The sequence below is a fragment of the Aureococcus anophagefferens genome, assembly GCF_000186865.1.
Source record: "Aureococcus anophagefferens unplaced genomic scaffold AURANscaffold_15, whole genome shotgun sequence".
In the NCBI taxonomy this organism is placed as follows: Eukaryota; class Pelagophyceae; order Pelagomonadales; family Pelagomonadaceae; genus Aureococcus; species Aureococcus anophagefferens.
In genome coordinates, this window is record NW_008705575.1 from 715,842 (window position 1) to 743,102 (window position 27,261).

General features: G+C 72.5%; 8 protein-coding genes across 8 annotated transcripts; 3 read left to right on the plus strand and 5 right to left on the minus strand.

Annotated features, from left to right (window-relative positions):
• Window positions 1–116: 116 nt before the first annotated feature.
• Window positions 117–1,813, minus strand: AURANDRAFT_38045 (hypothetical protein; the record flags this gene model as incomplete). Its single annotated transcript, XM_009040515.1, has 2 exons — window positions 117–562; window positions 599–1,813. 2 exons carry the CDS (start codon window positions 1,769–1,771, stop codon window positions 134–136), a joined length of 1,602 nt encoding a protein of 533 aa, XP_009038763.1.
• Window positions 1,814–7,858: 6,045 nt separating this feature from the next.
• On the plus strand, window positions 7,859–9,175 carry AURANDRAFT_2057 (hypothetical protein; the record flags this gene model as incomplete). The annotated part of the gene is made up of 2 exons (XM_009040390.1): window positions 7,859–8,237; window positions 8,400–9,175. Coding segments are annotated over 2 exons (1,155 nt in total), but the record flags the coding sequence as incomplete, so codon positions are not given.
• Window positions 9,176–10,938: 1,763 nt separating this feature from the next.
• On the plus strand, window positions 10,939–17,335 carry AURANDRAFT_71984 (hypothetical protein; the record flags this gene model as incomplete). Its single annotated transcript, XM_009040469.1, has 7 exons — window positions 10,939–11,160; window positions 11,220–13,572; window positions 13,701–14,235; window positions 15,019–15,325; window positions 15,688–15,891; window positions 15,974–16,110; window positions 16,495–17,335. The coding sequence occupies 7 exons, from the start codon at window positions 10,939–10,941 to the stop codon at window positions 17,333–17,335; spliced, it is 4,599 nt and encodes a 1,532-aa protein (XP_009038717.1).
• Window positions 17,336–17,346: 11 nt separating this feature from the next.
• AURANDRAFT_29097 (hypothetical protein) lies at window positions 17,347–18,216 on the minus strand (the record flags this gene model as incomplete). Its single annotated transcript, XM_009040514.1, has 1 exon — window positions 17,347–18,216. The coding sequence occupies one exon, from the start codon at window positions 18,214–18,216 to the stop codon at window positions 17,347–17,349; it is 870 nt and encodes a 289-aa protein (XP_009038762.1).
• Window positions 18,217–18,418: 202 nt separating this feature from the next.
• AURANDRAFT_28907 (hypothetical protein) lies at window positions 18,419–19,819 on the minus strand (the record flags this gene model as incomplete). The annotated part of the gene is made up of 2 exons (XM_009040513.1): window positions 18,419–19,366; window positions 19,406–19,819. The coding sequence occupies 2 exons, from the start codon at window positions 19,817–19,819 to the stop codon at window positions 18,419–18,421; spliced, it is 1,362 nt and encodes a 453-aa protein (XP_009038761.1).
• A 1,780-nt stretch (window positions 19,820–21,599) lies between these two features.
• Window positions 21,600–25,262, plus strand: AURANDRAFT_65577 (hypothetical protein; the record flags this gene model as incomplete). The annotated part of the gene is made up of 2 exons (XM_009040470.1): window positions 21,600–22,942; window positions 23,873–25,262. 2 exons carry the CDS (start codon window positions 21,600–21,602, stop codon window positions 25,260–25,262), a joined length of 2,733 nt encoding a protein of 910 aa, XP_009038718.1.
• Window positions 25,263–25,278: 16 nt separating this feature from the next.
• On the minus strand, window positions 25,279–25,557 carry AURANDRAFT_29016 (hypothetical protein; the record flags this gene model as incomplete). Its single annotated transcript, XM_009040512.1, has 1 exon — window positions 25,279–25,557. A coding segment is annotated over one exon (279 nt), but the record flags the coding sequence as incomplete, so codon positions are not given.
• Window positions 25,558–26,681: 1,124 nt separating this feature from the next.
• Window positions 26,682–27,257, minus strand: AURANDRAFT_5600 (hypothetical protein; the record flags this gene model as incomplete). Its single annotated transcript, XM_009040404.1, has 1 exon — window positions 26,682–27,257. A coding segment is annotated over one exon (576 nt), but the record flags the coding sequence as incomplete, so codon positions are not given.
• Between the last annotated feature and the right edge of the window lie 4 nt (window positions 27,258–27,261).

A 27,261-nucleotide genomic window follows, 5' to 3' on the forward strand; every position in this document is an offset into this window, starting at 1 on the left:
TCGGGGGACGCGGCCCGGGCCGCCGCGCCGGCGACGCGTCCCGGGCCCGCGCGCGTCCCCGCGAGCGCCTCCGCGTAAGCGGTGCGAGTCTGCCCAGCGGCGCCGGCCGGCACATCGAGACACTGAGCCGTATTTACGCGTCGAGGCGGAGCCGGTTCGTCGCGAGGAGCGCGTCGAGGGCGCCGGAGACGCCGAGGAGCGCGGTCATCGCGCCGACCTCCGTCGTCGCGTTCTTGTGGATCTTCGCGAAGAGCTCGTCGAGGGACGGGTGGGCGCCGAGGTCGCCGCCGTAGATGTCGAGGAGCGCGTCGACGACGGGCACGAGGCGCGACCCGTAGCGCGGGTGCGCGACGTGCGCGGCGGCGAAGGAGAGCACGGGCTCGAGGCGCTTCTCGTCGCGGTCGCCGAGGGCGATGGCCCGGCCGCCGCGGCGGTCGAGCTCCTCAAGCACGGCGACGACGACCGTCGGGTCCCGCGTCTTGAGCGCCTCGTCGAGCGCGTCCTTGTAGCGGAAGCCGCGGAGCGCGTCGTCGTGCGCGGCCAGCTTCGGCGCGCGCGCGCGCTTCGCGACCCTGCCGTCGTCGACGCAGGCGCCGACGACGACGAGCGGCTCGGAGCCCTCGGGGGCGCCCGGCGAGAAGGCCTTGCCGCGGCCGAAGTGGCGGAACGTGCCCGGCGGCGGCTTGAGCGTCTGCCGCCGGTCGTCGCGGCGCGCGGAGACGTCGCGCGCGCGGCCGTCCAATAAACCGGCGTTCGTGCCGACGCAGAGCACGCGGTTCAGCAGGCGCGCGTCGCCCGCCGCGTCGCCGCCGGCGACCGCGATCGCGTTCACGGGCGCCGCGTAGCGGCCGCACCGCGCGACCGTCGCGTGGTCCGCGAGCGAGTGGACCTTGACCAGACCGTCGAGGCCGCCGCTCAGCAAGCGCGTGCGCGCGCCGTCGACGGCGAGGCACGTCGCCGACTTGGCGTGCGCGTCGCGGAAGCGGTGCAGCACGGCGTCGTCCAAACCGTCCCAGAGCGCGACGTCGCGGCCGCCGGCCGTCGCGAAGAGGTTGCCCCCGGGCACGGCCACGATGGTCTCGCAGCGCGTGCCGTGGTCCCAGGTCCGCGCGGCGCGCGCGCCGCCCTGGCGCAGGTCCCAGAGCTTGGCCAGCCCGTCGTAGCCGCACGACGCGACCATGCCGTCGCCGCGCGACGCGAGGCCCGTCGCCGCGTCGGCGTGGGCGTTCTCGACGCGCCGCACGCCCGCGCCCGTCGTCACGTCCCAGAGCACGAGCGTGCCGTCCGCGCCCGCGGAGCACACGGAGTTGTCGTGGCCCCAGCACGCGGCCTTGGCCGCGCGGCCCGCGCCGTGGCCCTTGGCCAGCCTGCGCAGCGTCGCGCCGCTCGCGGCGTCGACGAGGTGCACCGCGCCCTCGGCGTCGCCGACGGCGATCAGGCGGCCGTCGCCCCGCCAGCACGCGCCCTGGGCGACTGCCTTGAACCTCCCGACGGACTTCCGCCGCGGCGCGTCCCAGCTGCTGCCGAGGCGCGCGCCCACGGACAACACGTGGACGTCCAGGCCCGCGGCGACGCAGACGCGGTACACGGGCGCGCCGTCGGGGCCGCGCACCTCGCCGGGCGCGAAGGCGACGGCGCTGATGGGGCTCGGGAAGTCGCAGGCGAAGGACGGCTTCAGGCGGCCCCAGTAGCGGCTCTCGCCCGCCTCCTGCGTCGACGTCGACGCGAAGGCCGCGAAGCGCTCCGCGCGCGTGCGCTTGAAGGCGGACATGTGCGCGTGAGCGGAGCTAGCAGCTCGGCGGGCCGGCCATCGATCGCCGGAGGCAAGGAGCCGGAGGTGAAGAGATGGTGAAGTGGAGTATAATGAGCATGGGCTGGCTCAGGAAACGCAGCCCGAGTCGATGAAAGCTTCGCGGGCTGATGGCAGCGCAGCCCACGCGTAGTCGATGGCAGCGCACTTGCTTCGGCTCCACGTGCTCGGAGCACTATTCTCCGATGCCGCGGAGCTGCCCTGCCTCGACGCCGCGACGACGGTGCGCTGCGACCTCGCCATGCAACGACCGCGCACGACCGCCGTCCACGTCGCCTTCCGCGGCGACTCGTTCCGCGGGTTGAGCTACGGCGCCCCCGGGAAGCTCTCGCACGCGTGCGGCGCCGACGCCGAGGCCATCCAGGCGGCGACGGCGAGAGCGCAGCTTCTCTTTCTCGTCGAACCCTTCGAAGATCGCGGCGTCCGCGTCGACGTCTCGCTCCACACCTACGCCTGCGGCGCGAACTCGCGCCTCGCGGACGCCCTCGTCGCGGCCTACCGCGCCGGCGACGCGAACCGCACCGTGTCGCTGCGCCTCCTCGAGCGGCGCGGCTCGAACCAGGGCACGCTCCTCCGGTCCGCGGCCGAGGCCGCCGCCGGCGGGTCCTACGCGGCCGCGCTGCTGTGGCGCTTCGACGTCGTGCCCAGCGCCGAGCTGCGCGACTGGGCGCCGAGCAGCGTCGAGCGACAGGAGTGTTTTTTCGCGTGAATTTCGCCTGAAGATGTGAAGAAATCCGACCCCGTCGCACTTGGTAGGCGCCGGGGCTCCAACCGTTCGTCGCCTACGCCGGAGATTGGGCGCTCCAGTTTCCGGGTTGGTTCGCCGCGTGCGCGGCGGCCATCTTCCGCTCGGACTGCGTCGTGGCGTCGACGTCCAAGTTCCACGGCATGCTCGCGTGCACCTGCCGGTCCAACGTCCAGGCCGCGCTCGACGCCGCGGGCGGCGACGTTTCGCTCCAGAACGCGGGCTGCGCGAACCCGACGGGCTGCCGCGCGCCGCCCGGCGAGCTCCCGCGGTTCGCGGTCTACCGCGACGACTTCACGCACGTCGGCGCCGCGACGTGCCGCTTCCTCGAGGGCCTCGGCGGGCCGCCGTGCCTGGACCCCGTCGCCGCGAAGCAGCGCGCGTGCGCGCTGGCCGCCGCCCCGTGGCCCCGGGCCTGCGCGCCCAAGGACGACGAGGCCGGGCCGCGGGACGCCATGGTCTGCGCGCGGGGCTGGCGCTGCCGACGGTAACTTAGGACCCCGCCTTCGCGTCGGCCTTGTCCGCGGCCTTCTTCTTGTGGCGCGGCGACGACCGCGCGTGGAAGGGCGTGTACATGGAGCCCGCGTTCGACCGCGAGAACATGCGCCGGGGCGTCACGCGCGCGGTCCGCGGCGTCGACGAGGACCGCGGCGTCGGGTTCACGGAGGACCGCGCGGAGCCCAGGGCCGCCTTGAGCGCCGCGGCGCTGGCCTCGCCGATGGAGAGCGTCGGCAGGGACTGGGAGCTTTGCGGGAACGCGCGCGGCGACGCGTCGGGCGACGCGCCCGACGACCGCGGGGACCCGGCGCCGCTCGCGCCGGCCGCGCCGCTCCGGGGCGTCGCCGACGGGGACGCGCCGCGGCTCCGGGGGCTCCGGGGGCTCGTCAGCGGCGACCGGTTCTTGGCGACGCCGCCCTTGGGCAGCTGCGCGCGCGACGCGGAGAAGCGGCGCCGCGACGCGGACGGCGAGCCCGGGGGCTGGCCGTGGAGGCCCCGCGCGCCGCCGCCCTTGGGGCTGCCGCGCGCGCCGTCGAGCGACGCGCCGGGGAGCGCGCGCGGCAGGCCGCCGGGCACCTTCGGGCTGCCCGGCGGCTTGGGCTTCGGGCTGCCCGGCGCGTCCGGCGGCGTCGCGGGGCGGCTCCCCGGCCGGATGTCGTCGTGGGACCCGGAGAGCGACCGGCGCCGGCCGCTCGGCTGCGGAGACGCGGCGCCCGGCGCGAGCGTGTCGCCCGAGTTGGCGCCGCGGTACTTGAAGGGCCCGCCGCCGCGCGCGGAGTTGAGCCGCGAGCTGTCGAGGCGGCCGCTGTCGAGGAGCTCGCGGGGCGTCGGGTCGTCGCGCGTCGGGAGGTTCGAGCTCCGCTTGTCGCCGGGCTTGACGTCCTTGCGCGGCGTGAGGTGGAGCCGGAGCGACTTGCCGCTCCGCGAGCTCCGCGGCGTGCGCCGGCCCGAGAGCCCGCCCGACGGCCGCCGCCGCGCGGACTGGGGCCGCACGCCCTGGAGCGCGGGCACGGCCGCGCCGCCCGACGCCTTCTGCATCGACTCCTTGCGCTTGAGCTCGTAGGCCTCGGACATCTTGTTGCCCCGGAGGCGCAGCAGGTTCTCGAAGGTGATGAGGCACGCCTCGACGCCCGTCTCGCCGACGCCCTTGCCCATGAGGTCGAAGAAGAGGCGGAACTCCTCCTTGGTGATCGTGTCGTCCTCGTCGATGTTGTCGAGGAGCGGCATGATCTCCGCGGAGACCTCGTCGTCCTGGATGAGCTCCGCGAGCTCCTCCTTCTCGATGGTGCCGTTGCCGTCGAAGTCCATGCCCTCGAAGACGGCGTCCATGCGCTCGTACAGGCCGATGGACGCGGCCTCCGTGTAGCGGTCCTCAACGATGCCCGACATGTCGAGCGACGACCGCCGCTTCGCCTCCGCGCCGCCGCCCCCCTCGAGCATGGACCCCGTCGGCAGCGCCGACCGCTGGGCCGCCTCGGCCTCGAGCAGGGCGCGCTCCATGGCCTCGATCTCCGCGTTCTCCCGGAAGGAGATCAGGTTCTCGAAGTTCGTCAGCGTCGACTCCACGAGGTCGTCGCCGCCAAAGTGCCAGAGGTTCGCGAGGAACTGGACCCACTCCTGCATGGTGATGGAGCCGTCCTGGTCGATGCAGTCCACGACCTCGAAGAGGCGCCGCACGGAGCTCGAGCCCTCGCGGCCCTCCAATAGTTCGAAGTCGTAGAGCGTGATCTCGCCGTCCGCGTCCGTGTCGACGCCTGGGCGGGAAACGAAATATTCAACACGACTTCAATGTGAGCTTATTCGACAGTTTCGACGCGAGGCTTTCTGCCGTGCTTCGAGAACTCGACGAGAGCGATCGATTCGTCCACAAAGTAGCCGAAACGACTTCGATTTGACCGAGCTGGAGAGGTTTGAAGTTTGGCTGGACAGGGCCATGCCACTGGTTGATTTCGGCACAGGTCGACGCCGGCGAAGACCTCCTCGACCCAGACCTCCATCTCCGTCGCCGCGATGTGGGCGCAGAAGCTCGTGTACTTCTCGCGCTCGCTCTCGTCGTCGTCCATGAGCTTGGCCATGTACGCCTCCTCGGCCGCGAGGCGCGCCTTCGACTTCGTCATGGCCTTCCAGCTCCTCCCGTCGGTCCCCAGGGCCGCGGCCTCGGCCTCCTTCTTCGCCGCGTGCTCCTTCTTCAGGTCGCGGATACTCTGGCGGCTGCCCGCGCCGGGCTTCTTGTTCTTGCCCGCCTCGCGGCGCTGCTGCGCCGCGGCCTCGCGCTCCTTGCGCACGCGGTCCCGCTCGGCGATCTGCGCCTCCCGCGCCTTGGCCAGGAGCTCGGCCTGCGACGGGCCCGAGGGCTTCTTCTCCTCCTTCTTGCTCGCCTTCGACGCCTTGCCATAGCGCGGCGGCGGCATCGTGGGCAGCCCGCAGAACTGCAGCGCCGTTCCTGAAGGGCACCATCGGCAAGTTCAAGGTGCCTACAAAATCTCTCGAGCAGCTCACGCTCGCGAGAAGGGCTCCCCAGTTGCAACCGCTTTCAAAACCGGGCGTCTCTCGCTGCCCCGCGCGCGACACGAGAGGGGACATGGCGTCGGGGAGCGACGCGATCCTGCCGCCGGCGCCGCCGGGCGGGAAGGACGAGGCCCTCGCGGGGCCCGACGCGCCGCCGGCGCCGCCGGCGCCGCCGGCGGCCGGCGGCAGCCCCGACGCGGCCCAGGACGAGGCCGAGGACCAGGAGGCGGACATCGAGAAGGTCTACCGCTTCCGGGACGCCATCATGAAGGGCGCCGAGGGCCTCGGCGTCGAGACCAAGGGCGACCTCCTCTCCCTGTTCCTCGCGCGGGGCGTCGCCTGCGCGGCGCCGGACGCGCCGGCCAAGGTCGTGCCGCGGCCGCACTTCGACGACCTGCTCGGCGAGCTCGGCATCGACGCGTCCGAGGGAAGTGTGACGTGGATCGCGTCCCACTTCGCCGTGCCCGACGCCGTTTCGGCCGACGACGCGCCCGAGGCGCCCGGCGCGCCGCCCGTCGACGTCGTCGGCCTCCTCGACTACCTCCAGCTGACGCCCGAGGCCGAGGAGCAGACGATCCTGGCGAACCTCCACGACAAGCTCTGCGACGGCGCCGCCGCCGTGGGCATCTCGACGAAGGAGGAGCTCTGCGCGTTCTTGATGGACTCGGACGCGTGTACGGAAGGCGGCGCGGTGGACGCGGGCAAGCTCGGCGACCTCGCCAAGGCGCTGGCCGACGCCGTCGCCGCGGGCGGCGGCTGGGACGAGGGCGAGGCCGTGGACCCGCTCAAGTTCTGGGCGGCCGTCGCGGCCGTCGACGGGTCGCTCGCGGACGACGACGAGGCGCAGCGGACGCGCGCGCTCGTGGGCCAGGTCTACACGAACGACGACGGGTCCGTCGACGCCGTGCACCTGCTCCACGATTTACGCTTGTGGCCGGGCGTCGAGGAGAGCGAGCACTGGAACGCGCTCGCGGAGGACCTCCGCGCGAAATTGTGCGAGGGCGCGGCGGCCGCGGGCATCAAGACCAAGGAGGCGCTCTGCGCGCTCTTCGCGGACGACGAGGGCCACCCGAAGAAGATGCGCGTCGACGAGTTCGTCGAGGTCTGCCGCGAGTCGCTGGGCGTCGACGTCGCGGCGCCGGACGACGACGAGGACGTCGACGACGGCGACGACCCGGGCCAGGGCGAGCTCGTGGCCTTCGTGCGGTGCTTCGTCGTCGAGGACGGGGGCCACGTCGACGTCGGCGAGCTGCTCTGGAAGCTCCTGCTCTGGCCGGGGTCCGAGGAGGAGCACCGGTCGCTCGTCGCGGGGCGGTCGCTCCGCCAGGACCTGCTGACGACGGCCGAGGACCAGGGCCTCGAGACCGTCGGCGACTTGTGCGCGTCGCTCATGGGCCGCTGCCACCAGCTGTTGACGGGCGACGCGCCCGACGACCACCTGGCCAAGGAGGTGCCCGTGCCCGCGCTGCTGACGGTGCTCACGGAGAGCTTCGGCGTCGAGGAGACGGCGGACCTGACCATGTACCTCCAGCACTTTGCGACGCCAGAGTCCAAGGCGGCGCTCGAGGCCGGCGAGGCCGACGCCCAGCCCGTCGTCGACCTCGAGAAGCTCCTCCAGCACCTCGAGCTCTTCGACCACGACGCCGCGGACGGCGGCGGCGACGACGACGACGACGACGACGCGGACACCGTCGACGCGGCCGACGTCAACTGACGCGGCGGCGCTCGCGCCACCTCCCCGGCCGCCCAAGTTCCCGCGCGCCGGAGCGCCGCGCGCCCTTTTTAAACCACACCACATCTGCAACTAGAACGAGGCATGTTGGACAAGTTATCGAAGGGGGTTTGCACCCGAGGATGCCGCCGGGGACAAGTTGTTGAACAGATGTTGAACCATTCTTGACCCGGGCGAGGATTACAGCCATGGTCATGGCCGTGCAGAATCGACGACCGCTGGGTCCAGCGCGGCGCGCTCCTCGACCGCTGGGTCCAGCGCGGCGCGCTCCAGCGCCCTCGCGTGCGCCGCGGCGCTCCTGGCGTTGCCCGCCGCGGCGCTGGTGCCGCAGCGGAGGCCCGCGCCGCGCCGATTGCCGCTCCAGGCGTCCGCCGCGGACTTCAGCGTCGCGGAGATCCCGCACCTGCGCGAGCGCGTGCGCTACGAGACCTTCGACTCGCCCATCGGCCGCGCGGTGGGCAGCGACATGTCGTTCGTGCCCCACCCGGACTTCTTCGTCGACGAGCGCACGTACGTGAGCAGTCAGGTCGTCACGGGGCGACCCGTCGAGGTCCCGCCGACGGCGTTCCACCGCGCGGGCCCGCGGTCGACGGTCTGCTTCGGCCCCGGCGAGGCGCGGGCCGCCATCGTCACCTGCGGCGGCGTCTGCCCGGGCCTGAACACGGTCGTGCGCGAGCTCTACCTCTGCCTCTCGCGCCAGTACGGCGTCGATTCCGTGCTCGGCGTGCAGGACGGCTACGCGGGCTTCAAGGACCTCGCGAAGAGCGGCGTGCGCCTCGACGACGCCTTCGTCGAGGGCATCCACGCGCGCGGCGGCACGGTGCTCCGGTCGTCGCGCGGCGGCCACGAGACGTCGGCCATCTGCGACGCTTTGGAGGCCGCGGGCGTGAACATGCTCTTCCTCGTGGGCGGCGACGGCACGATGAAGGGCGCGCCTTCCCCGCGTCCGCGGCGCTCCCCCCCCCCTCGATGATGACGACACACCGTATTGAATTCCGGATCACGATGACGGTTCAAACTGATTTTTTCCCCGAATTCGAGGACGCGCGCCGCGAAAGGTCGTCGAACCGCCGCTGGTGCGCGCCCTCGACCGCCCGCGCGCGCAGGCGCGTGCAAGGTCGACGCGGAGATGGCGCGCCGCGGCCTCAAGTGCGCCGTCGCGGTCGTGCCGAAGACCATCGACAACGACGTGCCGGTCATCGACAAGTCCTTTGGGTTCGCGACGGCCGTCGAGGCCGCCGTGCCCCACATCGTCGCCGCGGCGACCGAGGCCGCGGCGTGCCCGAACGGCGTCGGCGTCGTCAAGCTCATGGGCCGCCACAGCGGCTTCATCGCCATGCACGCGACGCTGGCCTCGGGCGACGTCGACCTCTGCCTCATCCCCGAGTCGGAGTTCGACGTGCCGTCGATCCTCGACCACGTCGAGCGGAAGCTGCGGAAGCACCAGCACGCGCTCGTCGTCGTCGCCGAGGGCGCGGGGCAGACGCAGATGGGCGCCGAGGGCCGCGTCGACGCGAGCGGCAACACGCTCAACGAGGACGTCGGGCCCTGGCTGAAGAAGACGATCACGGACCACTTCGCGTCGCCGGCCTACGACGGCGACGCGGATTTCGGCGTCCACCGCGCCAAGGTCTTCTTCGTCGACCCGACCTACACGATCCGCGCCTGCGCCGCGAACGCCCAGGACCAGGTCTACTGCTCGTCCCTCGCGCACGCGGCGGTCCACGGCGCGATGGCCGGCTACACGCGATTTCTCGTCGGCAACGTGAACACGCGCCTCGCGCTGTTGCCCCTGGACCTCGTCGTCAACCGGCGGAACATCGTGTCCATCCGCGACCGCATGTGGACGCGGCTGCTCTTCTCCACGTCCCAGCCGCCCTTCGAGGCCGCGACGGGCCACGGCGGCGAGGAGGAGTGCGACCCCTACCAGCTCTACCGCGCGGAGACCGCGTCCGGGGGCTGCACCGTCGTGCTGCCCGACGATTACTAAGAGCCATGGGCGTGTCTGGCGTCGCGGAGCGTCTTCTTGGGCGGCGCCGCCGACGCGGGCCTCGTCGGTGGCGCCGCGGTCCACTCGTAGAGGTCCGGGAGCAGCCCGGCGGCGACGGGCGCGCCTTCGAGGCGCCGCGCGTCGTCGCGGAGCAGCTCGCGGCAATAGTAATAGAGCTCGAGGGCGAGCTGGGCGGCGTCGGCGACGGCGGCGAACTGGTCCGGCGTGTAGCGGTTCTCGGCGAGGACGCCGGCGAGGCTTTTCGCGGCCGTCGCGTGCGTCGGCCGCGGCGGCGCTTCGCACGTCGCCCAGCCGAACGTGTCGCAGAAGAAGCGGAGGCCCGCGTGGAGGTCGTCCAAGTCCGCGACGACGGCGAAGGAGCGCGCGCGCGCCTTGGCGCGCTCGAGGTCGTCGCGGTCGAACGCGCTCCGCCCGCCGGGCCGGCCGTCTTTTTCGTAGACCGCGGCCTCGCCGAAGTCGTCGCACCGCGTCCGCGGCGCCCACCAGTCGAAGCACGACGCGGCGTCGCGGGCCCCGTGGCAGCACGGCTGCAGCTCGTGCTTGCCGCCGTCCTCGCACCGCGGCCGCGGCTCGAACCACGGCGCGCAGGACGCGTGTTTTCGGAACGCCGCGAGGCAGCAGTGGTGGTCGCGCGGCGGCCGTGCCTCGGGCTCGAAGCCGAGCCAGGCCGCGAGCGTGACGACGGGCGTGTACATGTTCGTCGCGGCGCCGGGCGAGCTTCCCGGCGCGCGGCCGACGGTGAAGAGCGCGGGGTTCCGCACGATCGTCGACCACGCGACGCGGTCCAACGCGAGGGGCGCGAGCGCGGGCAGCGCTCCCTCGAATTCGCCAAAGTCGACGAATCGGCTCGACTTGGGCCGCGACGGGTCCGCGCTCCGCACGTCGAGCACGCGCGCCGCGAACGACGCGCGGAGCGCCGCCTCGCCGTCGACGGCCTCGCCGCGGCTCAGCGCGCGGTCGACCGCGGTCCGGTCCGCCGTCCCCGCGTACGTCGCCGTCGCGAGCGCGCGCCGGCTGAAGCAGCTGCACAGCGAGCCCGTCGGCCGCGCGAGGCCGTTCGTCCGCGCGACGGCGCCGAGCGTCGTCCCGGCGTGGTTCCGCAGGTGGAAGTGCGCGTGGAGCGTCGCGCTGCGGTTCCCGCGGCCGCGCGCGCCGGCGCGGTGGCGCGCGAGCGCCGCGGCGATGGCCGCGCGGTCGCCGGCCGACCGCGCGTCGCGCGTCCTCGCGCGCGCGGCGACCGCGAGCGACCGCTCGAGGTCCGCGAGGGGCGCGGCGAACGCGCCGGCGGCCGCGCCGGCTTTCAGTTGGAACGCGCGCGCGTAGGCGAGCGCGAGGTCGTCGGCGGAGTCCGCCGCCTCGTCGACGCAGGCGCGGACCCGGCCGATGCCCTCCTCACTCACGTTGCGCTGCGAGAATGCCTCGGGATGGCGCCGCAGCCGGCGGCACGCCGTCGCGGCCACGGCGACGTCCTGTAGCAGGAGCAGGAGTGCCACCAACCTCATGACGAGTTAAAAAAGGGCTGCCCCCCCCCCCATGGCGCGGAATCAAGGCGAGGGGCAACAATAAAATGAATCCACGGCAACTTTGACTCAAAAGAAACGACTTCTCTGCGAGAAGCAGCCCCTCTCGACGGCATGGCGCCGGGCAAGCGGCGCCGGTCGCGGGCGCGGTCCATCTCGGCGCCGGCGAAGGAGGCGCAGAAGGACCCCTTCGCGGCGGTGGAGAAGAGCCGGCGCGAGAGCCAGGCGCCGCGGCAGCGGACGCCGGAGCCGGAGCCCGAGCCCGACGACGACGACGACGTCGCCGTCGACGCCGTGAGCGGCGCGACGGGCGTCACCGACGCCGTCATGCTCAACGTGCGCCGCGCCGCGCCCCCGCCGCGCCGCGCGCGAGACCCCCGCGCGCCATCCCGTAGGTCTGCACCATGGCCAAGGAGCACCTGAACAGCGACATCGTCACGATCTTTTTGTACGCGCCGAAGAAGCGCCAGCTCTGGAGCCGCTGGGGCACGAACCTGCCGTCGGACATCACGACGGGCAAGACGCGGCCCATCCGCGTGCCGGCGAACGCGGGCATCACGGGCCAGGCCTTCAGCTCCCAGGAGATATTGAACGTCAAGGACGCGTACGAGACCGCGTACTTCAACCAGAAGGTGGACCAGATGACGGGCTACGTGACGCGGTCCGTGCTCTGCCTGCCCTTATTTCGCCCCTACGACGCGTCGCGGCCCGGCGGCGGCGCGGGCGCGCCGCCCATGGGCGTCGTCCAGTTCATCAACAAGCTCGCCGCGGACGACGACGACGACGACGACGGCGGCGACGGCGGCGAGAGCGACGACGAACCCGCGGACAAGGACCACGCCCTGCGGCTCGCGGAGAAGCGCGCCGTGCGCGCCGCCGTCGAGGACCTCGAGGTGCGGCGGGACCGCGAGACGACCGAAAAAATCCGCGTGTGCCCCTTCGCGAAGGAGGACCTCGAGCTCGCGTCCGGCTTCGGGAAGATCGCGTCGCGCGCCATCGCGACGGCCATCGACCACGACGAGGACCGCAAGGCGCGCGAGGAGATGAAGGAGGCGAACAAGGAGGAGGAGAAGAAGGCGAACTTCCAGTCGCACGTCGAGTCGATCTTCGACTTCTTCGAGCGGCGCCTCGACTTTGGGGGGACCCAGGTGTCGCCCGGCGGCATGGAGGCGGCGCACACGGCCTTCAAGCTGAAGCAGCGCGAGGGCGAGCTCAGCGTGAAGATGAACGCGATGATCCGCGGGTATTTGACGCGGCGCAAGGTCGTCAAGGAGCTCAAGAAGAACGGCATGATCGTCCGGTCCATCACGGGCGCGGCGCGCGAGAAGACGGACACCATGCGCGCCAAGCTGAAGGACCAGGAGAAGATCCGGAAGCGCGCGTTCGCGACGCAGCAGCTCCTCCGGAGGCAGAAGGCGCGGGACCAGGCCAGGGCCGCGGAGGCGTCCGACGACGCCCTGCGCGCCGAGGCGGACCGCGCCGTCGACCGCGCCCGCGCGACGGCCGCCGCGGCCGCGGCCGGAGCGCTGCTCGAGCGGCGCGCGACGGAGTTCAAGCTGGAGCGCGACGCGGCCATCGCCAAAATCATGGCCGGCGGCCGCGAGGCCGCCGAGGCCGCGGCCCTCGCCCAGGACGCCGAGGACGCGCGCGAGGCCATCCGCGAGGCCGTGAACGTCGCCGCCTACGAGAAGGAGGAGAAGTTCGCCAAGAATTTTTCCGCGAAGAAGGTCCAGGGCATGGCGCGGCGCCGGTCGTCGCTCATCATGGTCGAAAAGCAGCGCGAGGAGGCCGTCGCCGCCGCGGCGCGGGCCACGAGCCGGCGGTCCCTCTTCCGGAGCGCGATCCGCAAGGTCTGGTGCGCTCTGGCGTTCCGCGACAACGTGAAAATCCACAAGGACCGCGAACAGGCGGCGGACGTCGCGGCCTTCGCGGCCGCGGAGCTCGAGGAATTGCAGGGCGCGGAGAGCGTGAGCCCGACGCCGCGGTCGACGCCCATGGGCGGCCGGCGGTCCATCGCGGCCGTGCACGAGGTCCGCGTGAAGAAGCACGGGAGGCACGCGCGGCCGCCCGGCCTCCTCTCCGGCGAGAACATCTACGAGTACGGCTGGCGCCGGTGCCAGGCCCGCGTGCGCAGCGGGCAGGCGCGGCGGCGCGTGCGCCTGCTCTGGGCCGAGTTCTACGCGAGGATCGGCGCCGCGGACGACGGCTCCGTGGGGTCGACGTCCTTCAAGGACACGTACGCGCGGCTCCAGCGCAGCGACCCGCCGGCGCCGACGCCCTGGGTGCGGGGGTTTACGAAGTTCCAGGCCGTGGCGCGGGGCGCGCTGCTCCGCGTCGTGCGGCGGCGCTACGGCGCGCACGAGACGCCCTTCGGCGTGGAACTGGAGAAGTTCCTCCCGCCGGAGCACGGGCCCCTGGGCGCGACGCCCGCGCGGTCGCCGCGGGGCACGCCGCGCCAGCCGTCGCGCACGCTCGCCGAGCACCGGCGGGCCCTCGCGGAGCAGCGCCGCGCCGCGCAGCCGCCGCCGCGGACCGGCGTGGGCAACATGGGCACGTTCGCGCCGCCGCGGACGGGCAAGGTCTCCAAGGGCGCCCTCATCGCCGCGCACCGCGGGGCCTACAACGCGGACGTGAGCCCGAGCCGCTTCGGCGGGCCCCTGGACATCCTCGACTGCCGCGACGACCAGGGCAGCAAAAGAGAGCGAAATTCCCAACTTCAAAGGCTCCGATCTCGGCCGTTTTCCACTCGTTTCGGCTGATTTTTGGACGAGCGATCGTCTCTCGGAACGGTCTCGAAGCGTGGGTGCTTGTTTTGGAACGCGCGCGCGCGAAACACTCACGTTGAAGCGACGTTGAATCACTCTTGTGCTGCCCAGGCGACGACGGCGACGTCGACTTCCGGTCGCACCGCGTCGCGAGCACGGCGCCGCGGGCCGTGTCCGGCGCCTACGGCGGCGGCGGCCGCCAGGGGCGCATCGAGGCGCAGCTGCTGGCGGAGCTGCGCGACGACCTGGCGGAGAACGACGTGCCGACGCTCGGCCGCGTCGACGAGGCGCTCTACACCGCGACGCCTTTGGCATCGCGCGCGACGACGCCCTACAGCGCGGCGAAGCTCCTCACGTCCCAGCTGCTGTCGACGACGGACGAGGGCGACGACGAGTCGAACGACGGGCGGCGCGTCTACGTGCAGCACGCGTACCACGTGCCCATCGACGCGTCCGTGTCCGGCTCCGTGCCTTCGTACTACCCCGCGCGGCCGAGCGGCGACCCCATCTACGTCCACTCGCCCCACAAGGACCGCTGGCTCAGCGCCCACGCGGGCGTCGTGAAGAAGTCGTTCAAGAACGACAAGCTCTACCGCGAGGCGCGGCGCAACGTGTCCCGCCTCGTGCGCCAGAACCGGCGCCTCGAGTACACGTCGGGCCTCGAGCGGCCCGCGACGACGCGGACGACGAGCCTGCCGAGCCCGCGAAGGGCCTAGAAGTGTTAGTCCGAGTCGCTTGCTTCCTTGGGCGGCTTCGGCGGCGGCTTGGCGAGCCCCGCGGCCTCGAGCTTCGCCTCGACCAAATCCCGGAGCCGCGGGAAGGACGCGTCGCAGGGCAACAGCGCGGAGTTGTGGCGCAGGCACGCCGCGTGCGCGACCTCCGTCGGCGGCTCCTCTAGGTTCAGGTTGTAGACCGTCACGTCGGCCTCCTTGGCCCGGCGCAGCGCCTCGCGCGTCATCTGCACGGCGAAGGACGTGCCCGCGAAGACGATGGCGTCGGCGTCGTCGAGCCAGCCGTCCCACGCGTCCGCCTCGAAGAAGAAGTGCGCGTCGTAGTTCTCGTCGAACAATAAACTCAGCGGCGCGAGCGCCGCGCCGCAGCGCGGGCAGCGCGGGCAGCGGGCCACGGCCACGGCGCGGTCCCGCGTGGCGGCGTCGACGACGGCCCGGTCCTCGGCCTCGAGCTCGGCCGTCTCGTACCACTCCGTCGTCGCCGTCTTTAGGGAGCACCGGCTCCGGCCGCCCGTCGCGCTGCCGAACATGGCGCAGCGGAAGAGGCCGCTCCGCCCGTGGGCCTCGACGAGCTGCATGTCCGGCACGGAGCCCACGTGCAGCCCGTCGACGTTTTGCGTGACGACCTTGACCTCGGGCGCGAGCGTCGCGATCGCGCCCAGCGCGTCGTGCGCGCGCGTGCGCCGCGCGTTGCGCAGGCGGCCGCACTCGAAGGTCGGCAGCCAGAAGGTCTCGTACCAGTGCACGGGGTCCTTGCGCAGCGCCTTGCGCGTGCCCATCTCGACGACGGTCTGCGTCCACACGGCGTCGACGCCCGTGCGGAACGCCGGGATCCCGGCGGACACGGAGATGCCCGCGCCCGTGACGAAGAGCACGTTCGAGCCGCCCGCGATGAGCGACGCGATCTCGTCGAGGAGCTCGCCCGCGGGCCGCGGCCGCGAGTCCGCGATTTTCTTGCGCCGCTTGCGCATGACGCGCGACATGATGGCGCTGCGGTCGACCTTCGTCATTTCTTTTGGTGGTTTTAGTCGCTTCGAGCGCCCGAAACTGGCGCCAAGCAGCCTAATTACGCGGGGTCAGCCCAAGTCTCGCGCTGCACTCGCTCGCCAAGGTCGCCCCGAATGTCTGTATTTGCCACAGGGTGCTGCGGCCTCTGATCGCGTATGGTGCGCCGCAAGTAGCGTTTTAACACCGCGCCGACCGCCCCGGCCCTTGCGGAGCCCCCCCGCCGCGCCCAAGACGCCGCGCCGCTCTCGGACGGCGCCCCGCCGCGCCGCCTCAGCCGCCCCGCCGCCGCCGCGCCGCCGGCACCCCGGACGACCATGGCGCCGCGCGCCCGCGCCAACCAGAGCTACACCTGGGCCCAGGTCAAGAGCGTGCAGTCGCTCATCGAGCGGTGCCTGAACCAGTACATGACCCAGGCGGAGATCATCGCCACGCTCCAGGTCCAGGCCGACGTCGAGCCCGCGCTGACGTGCCTCGTCTGGTCCAAGCTCGAGGAGCAGAACCCGGACTTCTTCCTCAGCTACGACATCCAGCTGCGACTCAAGGACCAGATCGCGCGGCCCCGCGTCCCGCTTCGCGCGCGCGCGCGCGCCGCTCGCTTCCGGTTCCGCCACGTGCCGCGCGCGCGAGCTTTCCGGTTCCCTTCAGGTCGCGTTCAACTACCTCGTTGAGCAGCAGACGCGGCTCCTGCAGAAGCTCCAGTTTTCCCTGCCGGCCGGCGCCCAGCCGCCGGAGGCGTGGAGCGGCGCGCCCCAGCTCGAGGAGCCGCCGATGAGCGCGCCACCGTCGAACTGGGACTAGGCTCGGCTCGCACGACGCGCGCTGAGGCACACGCGTAACTCCCCAAGTACGCGATCCACGCCCGGGTCTCGATGCGCGTCGGCGGCCGCCGGACGGACGAACTCGCGCGCGACGAGCCGCTCGAGGCCGGCCGTGCCGCTCGTCGAGCGGCCTCTCTCGGGAGCATCTCGAGCAGCAGCCCACCATCTGCATCGGCCGGCGCGGGCGGCGTGCGACACGTCCACGAGCCCTGCGACGCGCTGCGACACAGCAGCCGGCGTACGACGCGTCGACGAGCCCTGCGACGCGCTGCGACACACACGCGAGCGCTACAAGATGCGCGCATGGCTGCGATGCGTCGCCGCGCTCGCCGCGGCCCGCGCGCTCAGCCTCGTGCCGCGGCGGCGCGCGCTCGCCTGCGGCGTCGCGTCGCTCGCGGCGCCCGCCGTCGCCGCGGACTCGCCGGACACGACGCGCGTCGGCCGGGGCATGCGCGCCGTGGGGACGCCCAACGAGTCGCTCGACATCGACGCGGCGCTGGGCATCCCCTGGGGCGGCGCGCGTCGCTGCGACGCCGCGGACCGCGACTGCGTCACCGACGGCGGCGACGGCGCGGCGGCGACGGTCGCGCCGCCGCCGGGCCTGGGCGATCGGACCCTCGCGGGCGTCGCGACGCTGAAGATCTCCGTCGCCGGCCGCGACGAGGGCGCGCTCCGCGTGGGCCTCTTCGACTCGTCGGGCGCGCGCGTCTTCGCGGACCTCGCCGCCGGCGCCTACAAGCCCGACGGCTCCGACGCGACGCCCGCCGCGTGGGCCCGGGGCGCGTGCTTCTGCATCGAGGACGGCCTCGTGAAACTGTCGGAGAACGCGGACGCGCAGGAGGTCGCCTACCGGAAGCGCTTCGGCCTGCGGAAGACGCCCGAGGAGTTCCAGCCGGCGAGGGCGCCGAAGATCGCCGACGACGGCGGCGCCGCGCCGAAGCTGCCGCCGGGCACGCTCTCGACGGGCCGCGGCGGGCCCGGCGCGAGCCTCGAGTTCGGATTGGCGGTCGCCGAGGTCGACGGGCGGAACCGCGTCCCCGTGGGCGTGCTCCTCGACGACGAGTCCATGGCCCTGCTCGCCTATCTGGGGAGCCGGCCCGTCGTGTCGCAGCGCGCGAAGCTCGGCGGCAAGGCCGGCCAGCCCATCGTCAAGGTCGTCGTCGAGGCGAGCGGCTACGTAACTGTGTAAATCGGAAAAACCTAGGCCATCCCGCCGGCGACGACGAGGGACGTGCCCGTGATGTAGGACGCGTCCTCGCTCAGCAGGAACGCGACGGCCTCGACGACCTCCTCGACCTCGCCGAGGCGCTTCAGCGGCACGCCGCCGACCTTCTTCTTCGCCAACACGTCGGCGTCGCGGTCGAAGTAGGGCGACCCCGACGCGGCGTGGAGCTCGTTCTGCCGCTTCCACATGAAGCCGTCCTCCGGCCCGATCAGCGCGGGCATGACCGTGTTCACGCGGATCTTGTGCGGCGCCAGGTCCTTCGCGGCCGTCATCGTCAGCCCGTGGACGGCGGCCTTCGACGCGACGTAGGCGTTCATCGTCGGCGTGCCGCGCAGGCCCGCGACGCTGCCCGTCTGCACGACGGCGCCGCCGCCGCGACCGGCCATGTCGCGCGCGCACGCTTGCAGCACGTTGAAGCCGCCGACGACGTTGATGTCCATGACGAGCTGCACGTCCTTGGCGGAGTACTCGAGGAGGGGCTTCATCTGGCCCTGGTAGCCCGCGTTGTTCCAGAGCAGGTCCACGCCGCCGAACTTTTGCGCGGTCCGCACGACGGCGGCGACGGAGTCCGCGTCGCGGACGTCGCACGCGACGGCCTCGACGTTGGCGCCCGGCAGCGTCGCCATGGCCTCGTCGAGCGCCTTGCGGTTCACGTCCACGAGCACGACGTTGGCGCCCTCCTTGGCGAAGTACTTGGCGCCGACGCGGCCGAAGGTGCCGCCGCCGCCGGTGATCACGATCGTCTTGCCGGCGAAGCGCGGCTGCTTCTCCTCGCAGGAGCTGAAATTGAGGGTCGCGGACACGGCCGCTACACCAATCGAGCCGACGCGGCGCAGGGCGAGCATGATGCGAGAATAACTTTCGCACAGGCACCAGCTCGAGGCCCGACGTGCCGCTTCGTTGACCCGAGGTTGAAGCCACCCAAGTCTTTACGTCTGCTCTAGCTCGATCGCGAGCTGTGGCAATTAATTAGCGAGGCCCGACGTGCCGCTTCGTTGAGTGCTTCGAAGTGCTTCGTTGACCCGAAGTTGAAGCCATGTAAAAGCCTTACGTCTGCTCCTTCAGCACGACCTTGGACCGCGCGGCCTTGGGCGCGACGGCGCCCGGCCGGGAGTGGTCCATGGTCTTCTGGAGCTTGGCGCGCGCGCGGTCCTTCTCCTCGTCGCGGCGGTCGCGCATCTTCTTGACCATCTTCGGCAGGTTCCGCGACTTGACGATGCGCTTCACCGTGGGCATGTGCGCGTGGCGGTCCAGGAGCGCCGCGCGGTAGTCCAGCGCCGCGCGCTCCCGGGAGCTCACGGGCCCGAGCTTCTTCGAGGCCCGCGCCTTCCAGACCCGGAGGTTGAAGTCCTCCGACGCGGTGAGCACGAAGGACGCGTCGGCCGTGAAGCGCACGGCGGCCAACGCCTGCATGCGCAGGGCGTGGTAGGTCTCGCGCGCGCGGCCGCAGCCCGCGCCGCGGCTCGCAAAGATTCGGGTGGTGCGGTCCGCGGACGCCGACGCGAATTCGAGGCCGCTCGGCGCGAACGACACGTCGTTGACGGCGCCGACGTGGCCCTCGTGGATCATCTTCGGCTGCTTGAGGTTGCGCACGTCGAAGGTGTAGCACATGGTGTCCTCGGACCCGACGACGAAGTGCGTCGGGTCCCGCGGGTTCCAGGCCAAAGCCCGGCACGGCGCCGCGAGCACGCAGCGTCTTAGCGGCGTCTTCGCGCGCGTGTCGTAGAGCGTCGCCGCGCGGTCCCGGGACGTCGAGGCGACGAGCGACGGCTCCGCCGGGTTCCAGCGCGCCTTGTAGACCGCGTCCGTGCCCCAAGACCACGACCGCACGGCCGCGGACCGCTCCGGGTCCCACAGTTCGACGACCCCCTCGGAGCCGCAGCTCACGAGCGCGCCGTCGCCGCCGCCCTGCCAGGAGGCATCGACATCATTCACCGTGCCCCGCGACGTCCAGACGTTCAGGGGCTCCGGCCGCCGGTCGTCGCCGCCCCGCCGCTCGTCGCCCTCGAGGCTCCCGCCGGACGTCGCCGCGACCTCCAGCGCCCACCGCTTGATGGACCGCTCGCCGCAGGAGAAGAAGGAGTCGCCGGCCCGCGCCAACACGACGCCGGCCACGGGCCCCGCGTGGGCCGGCGCGCGCCAGACGCACTTGCGGCTCGCGAGGTCCCACGCGCGGCACTCGCCGTCCGCGCCGCCGGAGACGACCTGGACGAGCTGGCCGCGCCGCGGCGTGCCCAGGCACGTGATGGCGTCGCGGTGGCCGTCCAAAGCGCAGACGAAGGGCTTGGCCATCATGCGGTCGAGCTTCGCGGCGACGACGGCGCGCTGGTGCTCCCGGGCCGCGGCGAAGGGGTGCGCCGCCGGGTCGAGGTTGCGCCGCACGTACTTGTGGTCCGCCGTGTCCCGGGCCTCCTTCTTCGCGCTGCGCGACACCGTCTTGATCTTCATCGCGTGTTGCGGCAGCCGCGCTCAGTGATGCTCTCTATCGTCGCCCACTTTTGCTTCGGCACTCAACCTTCAGCCATCGATGTTGCAGTACCGCGAGCGTACGGAGGAAGTGGCGGAAGCGAAGTCTACAGCGAAGGGGAAGGGAGCGTCCGGCGTCGGCCTAGGGCGCTTCGGACGCGCCGTCGCCGTCGCGCCCGTCGCACGCGCCGTCGCCGCCGGAGAGGACGGGGTCCAGGATGAGCGCGAGCTCCTCGTCGTTGACGTAGGGCGCGGCGTCGGAGTCGTCGGAGCAGTCCGAGGCGTCGTCGTCGAGGCCGTCGTAGCGCCGGACGCCCCGGTCGAGGTCCACGAGCCGCGTGCCCGCCCGCTCGCGGCCGTCGTCGTCGAGGTCCGCGGCGCACGAGCACGCGGGGAGCCAGCCGGGACCCGCGCCCGCGCCGCAGCAGAGCTCCTCGACCCAGGGCGGCGCGCTCCCGCTGTCCTCGAAGAGGGCCGGCCAGCCGCCCGCGAGCACGGGCGACAGCGCGATCTCGCGCACGGTCTGCGTCGCGACGGGCGTCCCGAACGACAGCGGCCGTCGCGGCGGCGCGGACGGCGCGACCTCGCGGACGGCCGCGGGCGTCGCGGGCGTCGAGGACATGGCCGAGAGCGTGACCTCGCGGACCGTCGACGGCGCGGGCGTGGAGGGCGACGCCGACGTCGCCGAGAGCGCGACCTCCCGGGAAGGCGCGGGCGCGCCGACGGACGAGCGCGGCGTTCCCGGGTCGCTCCGCGGGCTCGGCGCGCACTCGGATCGGACCTCCGCCTCGAGCAACGTGATGTCGAGCACGGCCTCGAGCACCGCGGACAGCGCGAGGCGCAGCGGCGACGGCGTCGCGCCGTCGGCGGGCGCGGCGGCCGCCGCCGGCGTCGTCGTCGCGCCTCCGGGCGTCGCGCCTCCCGGCGTCATGCCTCCCGGCGTCATCCCCCCTCCCGGCGCCCAGACGTCCGAATGGCGGTTCGGCGTCGCGCGGCGCGACAGGTCGTCGAGCGTGTAGATGGCGTCGACCTCGAGCCTGGGCAGCAAAAGGGTGCGAAATTCCCAACTTCAAAGGCTCCTATCTCGGTCGTTTTCCGCTCGTTTCGGCTGATTTTTGGACGAGCGATCATCTCTCGGAGCGCTCTCGAAGCGTGGGTGCTGTTTTTGAAACGCGCGCGCGGAACACTCACGTTGAAGCTACGTTGAATCACCCTTTTGCTGCCCTGCCTCGAGCATGGACTGGCGCAGCTTCGTCGCGGAGCTCGGGAGCCTCGCGATGTCCTTCGTGATGGAGTCCTCGCGGTCGCTCGCGGGCGACGGGCCCCAGGACACGCGGCGGCGGCTCGCCTTCTTCGGCGGCGTGCGCCGCGGCGACAGCGGGCCCTTGGGCGACGGCTTGGGCGACGGCAGCGCCGCGCCCTTGGGCGGCGGCGCCGCGGCGCCCCGGGGATCGGGCGCGGCGACGTTCGGCGGCGCGTTCTCGTCGCCCCGGTGCATGAGGAGCGACGGGCTCGCGGGGATCATCGTGATACGCCTCGGGCTGCGACAGGACCGACGCGACGACGACCAAAATCAAACTGGCGTGGATGGCGGGCTGCTAGGCTAGGAGAGGTTAACAGCTAGAGGGCCTACCCGGGGGGTCATTGCTGCTTATTAGACGCGCTGCAACACGAGTGCACCATGCAGCGCCACAAGCTCGTCCGAGGAGGCAATAAAGCGAGCTCGAGCCGATTGCCGCGGCGATTGTCGTCACGTGCAACCATGACCAGCGAAAAGGCGGCGCTCGTCGACGACGTTGAGGCCGGCGGCCGCGGCGGCGGCGACGCGACGTTCGGCATGACGGTCATCACGCTCATGAAGATCTGCGTCGGCACGGGCGTCCTCGCCGTGCCCCACGCCTTCTCCGGCGCGGGCGTCGTGCCGGGCTTCGGCATGCTCTTCGCTTTATTGTGCTGGAACGACTGGTCCGCGAACCGGCTGCTGGCCTGCCGCGACCTGCTGAGCGACGACGAGCGGCGCCGCTTCGAGGCGCCCGGCGGCGAGTCGCCGCTCGGAGCATTGGCGCGCGTCGTCGCGGGCCCGCGCGTGGCGACGTCCGTGGAGGTCTGCCTCTGCGTCCTCATGTTCGGCGTCGCGACGGCGTATTTCGTGGCGCTGCACGATTTCCTCGCGGCGACGCCGCTGGGGCCGGCGTTGGCGCGGGCGCCGCGGGGCGTCGACACGTTCGCGGCGGCGTGCCTCGCCCTGCCGCTGTCGCTCGTCGACGACATCGGCGCGCTGGCCTACGCCGGCGCCGCGGGGCTCTGCGCGATTTTTGTTTCCTTCGCGTGCATCGTCACCTACGGCGTGGAAGAACGGACGGCCGTGGGCTGGGCGCAGGCGGACGGCTTCACGTGGATGACGCCGACGTCCGTGTCCGCCCTGGCGAGCGGCTTCGGCGTGCTGGCCTTTTGCTTCGGCGTCGCGCCGCTGGCGCTGCAACTGGAGGCGTCGATGGCGGAGCCGCGGCGGTTCGCGAGCGCCCAGCGGTACGCGTTGGGCGTCGCGTTCCTCGCCTACGCGGCGACGGGCGCGGGCGTGGCGCGTCTCTACGACGGCCTCCCCTGCGCGCCGGACGGCGTCGCGGGCAACGTGCTCGACGATCTGCCGCGGGGCGCGCCGTGGACGACGGCGCCGTCGGCGGTGCGGGTCGCGATGTCCGTGGTCTGCGTCTTCTCGGCGCCCATCGGCGTCGTGAGCTCGGGCGAGATCCTCGAGGCGGCGCTGCCGCCGCTGGCCCCGGGGCGGCGGCCCCTCTTCCTGCGGCGGCTGGCGGTCCGGGGCGGCGTGGCGTTCGGGGCCGCGACGGTCGCGGCGGCCGTGCCCGTCTTCGCGCTCATCGTCGCCCTCGTCGGCTGCCTCGCCGTGTCCTTCCTGAGCTTTGTGTTGCCGCCCTACCTGCACCTCAAGCTCGCGCTGTCCCGGGAGCCGGCCGCGGTCGCGCTGGACGCGGCCGCGACGGTGCTCGGCGTCGTCGTCGTCGTCTTCACGACGTCCCTCACGGCCCTCACGACGGCCGCCGAGGTCGCGCGCGCCGCCGCGCCGCCGCCCGTGGTCCAGTCGGGGTAATTTTACGTGGGTATTGGTGGGTCTCGACCGCCTAGGCGAGCGCGCCGGGCGCGAGCTTGGACGTGGCGACGCCGAGGCCGCCGAAGAGCACGGGGAAGAGCGTGCCCAGGGGCACGGCGAGGAACGTCTGGAGCGCCACGGACGCGACGGAGTCGTCGGGCTGGCCCGTGACGACGACGGCGCCGCCGAGCGACGCGAGGGCGAGGGCGAAGTACGCGGGCGACGGGACGTTGATGAGCACGCCGAGGAGGGGCGTCGCCGGGCCCGCGAGGGCGATGAGGGTCGGGAGGATCGGGAGGAGCTCGTCGTTGAGGTCGCCGAGCGTGCCGAGGAGGCCCTGCTCCTCGGCGAAGACGAGGAGGGGCTCGACGTCGGCCAATTTCACGCCCGCGCGGTCGAGCTTCGACAGCAGGCCCGTCTTGGCGACCTTGGTGAGGAGGCCCGACGTGTCGACGGCGTCGATGGTCTTCTCGATCTGCTCGAAGGGGTCCATGAGGCCCGGCTCGAGGCCCTGGACGGGCGTCCCGACGGGCGCGTAGCCCCACCAGACCTTCTTCGTTTTTCCCTCGCCCGCGTAGCCCTCGTAGAGCCGCGTCTGCGACGGGGAGAGGCGTGTGCGCGGTGGCGGTGGGACGAGGGGAGCCGGGGGCGGCGCGCGAACGTTCAAGATCCAGTCCAGCAACCCTATCGCTCGCCCGGGGGCCGGCGCGCGCGCGCGGTCGCGAGATTTCGCGCGGGCCGGTTACGCACCGACGTCTTAGGCGCGCGCGGCGCCTGGAGCGCCGAAGCGCTCGCGAGCAGTGCACAGAGAGCCATTGCGCGAGCCATTGCGATGGATTGCGTCGTCAGCGTCAAGCGTGGCCGGGGATCGGGTCATCCGTGCCGAGGCTCTTGCGGCAAGACCGGCATGATGGTCTTGACCTGAGGCACGTCTCCGTGCTGATGGCCTCCTTCGAGGAAGACTCCGACCTCCAGGAGGAGTCGGACGACTACAGCTACGAGTCCGGGGAGGACGACAACGCCTCCGACTCGGAGGCGGAGACGTCGCCGCCGCAGCAGCCCTACCCGGTGTCCTTGTCGGAAGAGGAGGTCGCGTCGGAGGCGCGCCGCCGCGCGACGGCCGTGCAGCGCGCCCTCGGCTGCTCGGCCTTCGCGGCGCGCGTCGCGCTGCGCCTCGGCCGCTGGCAGCACGCCGCGGCCGTCCGCGACGCCGCGGCGCCGGACGCGGCGGCCGCGGACGACGGGAACTCGTGCGCCGTCTGCTACGGCGACGGCCTCGCGCTCGTCGCCAACGAGCGCTGCGGCCACGGCTTCTGCGGCGACTGCTGGCGCGGCTTCCTCGCCGTGGCGCCGGGCCTCGACGCCGGCTGCCCGTCCGCGGGCTGCGGTCGGCTGCCGTCCGACGCCGTCGTCGCGCGCGTCTTCGGCGCGGATTCCCCGGAGGCGGCGCGGCGCGCGGCGCTCTGGGCGAACTCGCTCGTCGACGACGGGGCCGACGCGCGCTGGTGCCCGCGGGGCTGCGGCCGCGCCGTGCTCTTCGACGCGTCGGGCGACGCCGCGCGGTGCGCGGAAGCGCGGTGCGACTGCGACGACTCCAACCGCTTCTGCGGCCGCTGCGGCCTCGACGCCCACGCGCCGGCGACCTGCGAGGACGCCGTCACGTGGGTGCGCAAGCGCGAGGAGGACGCGACCGTCGCCGCGGACGCCGCGGTCGCGGCCAAAGTAAAACGATGCCCGAACCCGGCGTGCGGCTGCGCCGTCGAGAAGAACGGCGGCTGCAACTACATGCGCTGCGCGTCCTGCCGCGAGTTCTGGTGCTGGCACTGCGGCGCCTGGGGCGGCGGGCCGAGCCGCCGCGACCCGCCGCACCACCTCTTCTTCTGCAACGACCCCGCGACGTCCTTCGCGACGCTGGAGGACGACGGCCGCTACGCGTTCTACTCGGAGCGGAGCGCGGCCCACGGCGCCTCGCGCGCCTTCGCAACGACGCAGCTCGAGAAGTCCCACAAGCTGGCGAAAAAAATCGCCGCCGGGTCCGCGGACCCGGACGCGAGCTTCCTGCCGAACGCCGTGGCGCTCGTCGTCCGCTGCCGCGCGACGCTCGAGTGGTCCTACTGCTTCGCCTACTACGAGCGCGACGACGACAAGCGCCGGCTCTTCGCCTTCGCGCAGAAGCAGCTCGAGACCTTCACGGAGGAGCTCAGCGGCCTGACGGAGCAGAAGGCCGCGGACGTCGCGGACGCGCGGCGCCGCATCGTCTTCCTCGCGGCCGCGCTGACCAAGTACCGCGCGAACATCGCCGACTGGGGCGCGTAACGTGTGTGTGTGTGTGTTACAGCGCGCGCGCGCTTTTGAGCTTGCCGTCGAGCTCGCCGGCTTTGTCGAGGGGGACGAGGCCCGGCGCGCCGTCGTTGAGGCCGCCGACGTACTCGTCGCCGATCCAGACCGCGGGCACGGACGTGCGGCCCGTGCGCTTGCCGAGCCTCGCCCGGAGCGCCGCGCCGTCCTCGCGCTCGTCGAGCGCGATCTCCGTGTACGTCGCCCCCTTGTCGTCCAACAGCTCCTTCGCCTTCTTGCAAAAGGGGCACGACGTGAACGTGTACATGGTCACGCCGCCGTTGCCGAGCGCGGCGTCGATGGACGCGTCGACGGCGGCCGCGTCGAAGTCGCCCGCGACCGTCTCCGCGACGAACTGCTTGAAGCCCGCCGCGTATTTTTGCGTGGCGCCGCTCAGCTGCTGCGTGAACGAGTCCTCGTCGGCCCAGGCCGACGGCTCGCCCGTCCAGCCGTCGGCCTCGGCCTCGGGCAGCGCGCCCAGCGCCCGCGCGGCGGCGACGAGCGGGCCCGCGATGGGGTCCTGCGTGCCCAGGGGCGACGCGGCCTTCTTTGTGGCTTCGTCCTCGCCGCGCGACGTCGTAGCGGTGGCCTTTGACGGGCTGACATTCTCCTTTTTTCGCGACAGCGGCCCCGGCGGCCCCGCGCGGAAGAGCTGGCGCACGCCCTCGGCCGCGGACACGTCCCAGCTCTCGAGGTGCCGCACGACCACGACCTCGTCCTCCCGTACGTCCAGCACGTGCTCGACGCCCCAGGGCCAGGCGAGCACGGGCTGCCAGGGCAGCGCGAGGCGCAGCTTCACCATGAGCTTCGTCGTGTAGCTCGACGCCGTCCGCTCCGTGCCGAGCGTCCGGATGCTCGCGTCGCTAATGAAACCGCCGCCCAGATTCGCCAAATTCTCCTCGAAGCGCGCGCGGCCCTTGAAGGACACGAATGGGTCCGCGAACTCGCAGTCGTCGTCGTAGCACGCCGCGTCCATGATTCCCGTGAGGAAGTAGGGGCCGTCGGCGCCCTCGTAGTCCGCGGCGAGGCGCTTGCAGGCCTCGTCGACGGACCGCGGCGGCTGCGCCGTCGACAGCGGCGCCGCCGGCGCGCCCTTCGTCAGCGCCGCGGCCTTGCCGAAGAGCTCGGCGGCGAACCACGCGCCCTTGACGCCGAGGCTCGGCTCGTCGTCCGTCGGGCCGGCGCGGCGCGCGGAGCGCAGCGTGTGCGTCGTTTTGGGGGAGAAGGCGGTTGCGCAGGCAAGCAGCGCGGCTGTGGCGAGCATTGCTGCGCTGCGGGTCAACGCCTGCGACGAGCGGCCCATGCTGCGGTGGCGCTTCGAGCGGCCCATGCGCATGCTGCCGTGGCCGAAATTCACCATAGAGTCAACCTGGTGATGTTGCCGCAAAATTCCTCTTACCCATAGCAGCGTATCTCGTCCGTGCAGCCCCTGGCCGCCGACTGCGGCCGGCCGAAGCGGCCGCCGTTCTCCAGGTAGCGCTGGTGGACGGCCTCCGCGGGCCAGAAGACCGCGGCGCGCTTCACCTCTGTGACGACTTTTCGACCGCTGGATTGCCAGGACCGGTCCTCGACATCGAACGCCTCCTCGGCGTCGCGGAGCTGCGCGTCGCTGTGACAATACATGCCCGTCCTGTAGTTCGTGCCGCGGTCGCGGCCGACGCGATTGAGCGTCGTGGGATCGCCGACGACGTCGAACAGCACGGCCGCGAGGCGCGCGAACGACACGATTTCCGGCGAATATTTCACGAGCACGGCCTCCGTGTGGCCGGTGGTTTCGTCGCACACGTCCGCGTACGTCGGCCGCTCGGCGTGGCCGTGCGTGTAGCCGACGACCGAGTCGACGACGCCGGGCTCCCGGTCGAACGCGAGCTGCAGACCCCAGAAGTAGCCGCCGCCGAAGGTCGCGACGGCCAGTCCGTCGTGAGTTGTGGACGGAAAGGGCTTGCCGGCCTCCGCGTACGCTGCCGCGTCGTCGCAA